General features: G+C 58.8%; 1 protein-coding gene across 1 annotated transcript in view; it reads right to left on the bottom strand.

Moving 5' to 3' along the window:
* The window catches only part of LOC113209470 (uncharacterized), a 5,042-nt gene extending 2,771 nt beyond the window's left edge, over window positions 1-2,271 (bottom strand). The window contains exons 1-6 of the mRNA XM_052273302.1: window positions 1,781-2,271; window positions 1,399-1,708; window positions 1,145-1,294; window positions 575-1,072; window positions 198-497; window positions 4-128 (exon numbers count right to left, since the gene is read on the bottom strand). Coding sequence (XP_052129262.1) covers window positions 4-128; window positions 198-497; window positions 575-1,072; window positions 1,145-1,294; window positions 1,399-1,708; window positions 1,781-2,100 — 1,703 coding nt within the window. The 5' untranslated portion in view covers window positions 2,101-2,271. The remainder of the gene's footprint in view (window positions 1-3; window positions 129-197; window positions 498-574; window positions 1,073-1,144; window positions 1,295-1,398; window positions 1,709-1,780) is intronic.
* Between the last annotated feature and the right edge of the window lie 1,183 nt (window positions 2,272-3,454).

Below are 3,454 nucleotides of genomic sequence, written 5' to 3'. Positions count from 1 at the left end.
GGCTGGGTCACCGGCCACGGTGGTACCGCGCAGGGGGCGGGCCCCTCACCGCCGCCGACGCCACTGCCCCAGTGCACCGTCACCGTCGGGCGCAGCTGCCGCTGCGGCTGCGCCCGCGTCTGCTGGGGCTGGAACAGAGGAAGCCGTAAGCTCGTGGACTAAGGCATGCTGTGACTGATAAGGGTACCAAAACCAACCTCGGCGGGCATCTGGCTGACGGGCATCTCCGGCTGCGGCCGGTGCCACGTGTGCCAGGCGGGCTGCTGCTGAACAAGGTCGTGGTGTTGGAGCTGCTGCTGAATCTGTCGCTGTTGCTGATGAATATGGTGCAGAAGTGGATTCGATGAGTATTGCATCGGTTGTGGCTGCATCCGAGCGTGTTCCCGCTGCTGCTGGTGCTGCTGCTGATGGTGATGATGCTGCAGCTGCTGCTGTGGCTGTGGCTGCTGCTGTTGATGTTGGTGATGCTGCTGTTGCCACTGTCCAAACTGCTGCCACTGCCGCAAAAGAACGATCTCGTTAAAAGTAGCCCTCCGTTTGCTGCGGGCTGTATTCTGGTTATGGTCAGGGTTACCTCCTGCTGTTGGCACGGCATGGCACAGCCGACCGCGGCCGCGGTGTGCTCGTTCCAGCCCGGCAGCGGCCGCGGCAGGGTGACGGGGGCGTGCGGCCAGTGCCAGGCCTCCGCCCCGCGCCCGACGGCGGTCCCGCGGCCCCTTCCGCGGCCGCGGGGGGGTCGCGTCGCACCCCGGCCTCGACCGCGGCCCCGCGGAACTGCGGCGTAATTGGCGCCCGGCGCGCCCTGGTCCTGCGAGAAGTGCACGATGCTGCCCCCGGCCCCGCACCTGGTCGTGATGGTGATGGGCTCGGGGTTCCTCCTGGAGGCCGGTGGCTCCGGGGCCAGCTCCGGCGGCTCAGGCGGCAAGAAGGTCCGGCCCGCCACGATGGTCATGACCTGTGCCCCGGCGGCGGCGGCGGTCCCAGGGGCGGCGGCACCGGCGCCGGCGGGGGCCCCGGCCCCAGCACCGTGAATGGCCCGCTGCAGCGGACTGTAGGCCGGCTGCAGCGGGGGCTGCGGCATGGGAGGGGTTTAGAGTGCGACTCGGAGACAAAGCCGACTGGAGACGCGGCTGGGTTTGCTCACTTTCTGGGGATGGTCGTAGTGATTGTGGTGGTGCTGCTGCTGCTGATATGAGGTGGTGGTGTCCGGGGAGGCGAGCTGCGTGTACTTCGGCGCCCTTGGCCGATGTGGGCCACGGATGATCACGGGTCGTCGGCTCGCGTGGCTGGAGACCTGCGCACACGACGTTAGGGTCAGGATCAAGGGGGGACGTAGTGCAAAATAAAACTTTTGGAGGGTGCTACGAGGTAGTGAAAAATGTGTTGAGAGTGAACAACCTGATCTTGCTCCACGATGATGTCGGCCTGGCCCTTGTCGGGAGACGGGGGCTCTGGCGGATCCGGGGCCTCGGGCAGGCTGGGGACCGCGTCGTCTCTGGTCTCGAGGTGATTGGCGTTCTGATCCAAGAGACAGCGCACGTTCTCCAGGGCGGGCATCCATTCGGAGTCCTTGGTGGACGCGGGGTTGAGCGCGAGGGCGGTGCGCTTTCGCGCCAGCGGGCCCCTCGGGAACTGCGCCAGCAGCTCCACCTCCGGGTAGAGCATGGGTTTCTGGACCACGGTCTCCTTTGGTGCGCCCGGGGTGCAGCTGAGATCGACCGAGTTTAATCACCACCTACGGGTGTGGGTACCTGCAGGAGCTGATCTTTCTACTACTTACTCCTCGTCCGGGAACATGTCACCGTAGTCCACCGGCAGAGCTGCGGTGGCGGCGCGCTGGTAGGGCGCCGGACTGGGGACCGGCGTGTTGAGCTCCGTCTTGCCGTCCTCGTAGATGTCCATCATGACGACCGAAGAGCCGCTCGACTCGAGCTCGCCGTCGAGCGGGGACGGCAGCGACAAACAGCCGCCAAAGGAAAGCAAAGTTATTTCGGCAGGCGACGCGCTTTCGGGACTCTTTCGTCGCGGCACGAAGTCCCTCTTCTTGAAGGGCCTGGCGCCCTGACAGCGGCACTGACCGCCGCTCCGCGCGTCACTCATCTAGGGGCGGCGAGGACGGTCCAACCCTCGGACCTCCCCACACCACTTGGACGACGGCCATCATTTCCGACTGCTCGATTAGTGTGTCGTAGAAGTTGTCGTCTTCTGAAAAGGAACGCAAAGAGGGCTCAGCAGGAAAGACTTATTGCACACCCGCGAAGGCGTGGCTTGTCCAAGCCCCGCCCTCATGCCCCCCATCCCCCCATGCCCCCCTCTATCCAGCGCGCACAGCCGCCTGCGTGGTTTGTTGAGAGCCACGCACGCCCCCATGCAGTCTCCTACTACGTATTCAGCACCTGGAAACATAAGATGACTGTCCGTGCACGGAAAAAAATAAGTAAGTTAAGCCAACTAAATGTTAGCTGCCTTAGCTTTTATGTTTGCTAATATCGTGACAAGCAAGTTTTTTGACTACCACAGCGAAACGTTTGCTGTCACAGCGACGTATCAGCTGTGAGAGCTAATGCTTTACCTGCAGGAGCAAATGCAATGTCTGCTTCAGTTGATTGGGGATAATCTACCAGAACGAGCACTAAACCTAATCCAGATATGCATTAGCTGCCCTAACTAATTCTTGCACACAGGAGTCAATTATTAGCTACGGTAGCTTAAAAGTTGCTTGTCACGATATCAGCAGACATATCAGCTATGCGAACTTACATATTTTTTTCCGTGTGTGTAAAAGCGAGGGGGTGCCAACTCGAAGGAACCGTACACAGTTCAAAGAAAATAAAAAAAAAAAACTTTACAACACAAAGAAATGCACAGAAGTACGCCCTATTACAAATAAAAATGACAAGGAACATACAAGGAAAATACATGAAATACACGCGAAACGTACAAAAAAATACACGAGTTGGCCCCACCCGATGTAAAGGGGGATTCGTGGTTTACAGTGTAAGGCTCTGGAAGGGCGTCGGATTGGACGAAATTGTGGGTAAAGGAACGTGTGTGCGGGAGGAAAACAAGGTATTTACCTGCTCAATTAAGATTACATTACATTCAAATACACTCTAGATTTGCGCATACAGTATACATTTATGTCAATGGGGTCAATGGCCCCACCCCGCCATTGACTGTGGTGGTCAACCATCGTCGCTTCTCGTGAAAATAGTTTTTGCCTCTGGCCGTTTTCCAAGCGCATCACAACGCAAGACAAAAAGTGTCACGAAAGCCTAAGCCTTGACCACTTCAATGTCCTTTTTTGAATACATGGTAATTTTTTCGTCTCAGCCTAACTTTGGGAGAGGAGTGCCGTGTAGGGGGAGCTCTAGCTTGGCGCTGTGCTTGGCGTGACCCCCTTGCTTGGGGTATCATCCAGAAAGTACCGGGTGTATCAGAGCGGACGCTGTAG

The sequence above is a fragment of the Frankliniella occidentalis genome, unplaced genomic scaffold (genome assembly GCF_000697945.3).
Source record: "Frankliniella occidentalis isolate FOCC.00 unplaced genomic scaffold, Focc_3.1 Scaffold7, whole genome shotgun sequence".
NCBI lineage: Eukaryota > Metazoa > Arthropoda > Insecta > Thysanoptera > Thripidae > Frankliniella > Frankliniella occidentalis.
The sequence above is the reverse complement of the archived record's forward strand: the minus strand, read 5'-3'. Positions and strand labels throughout refer to the sequence as shown.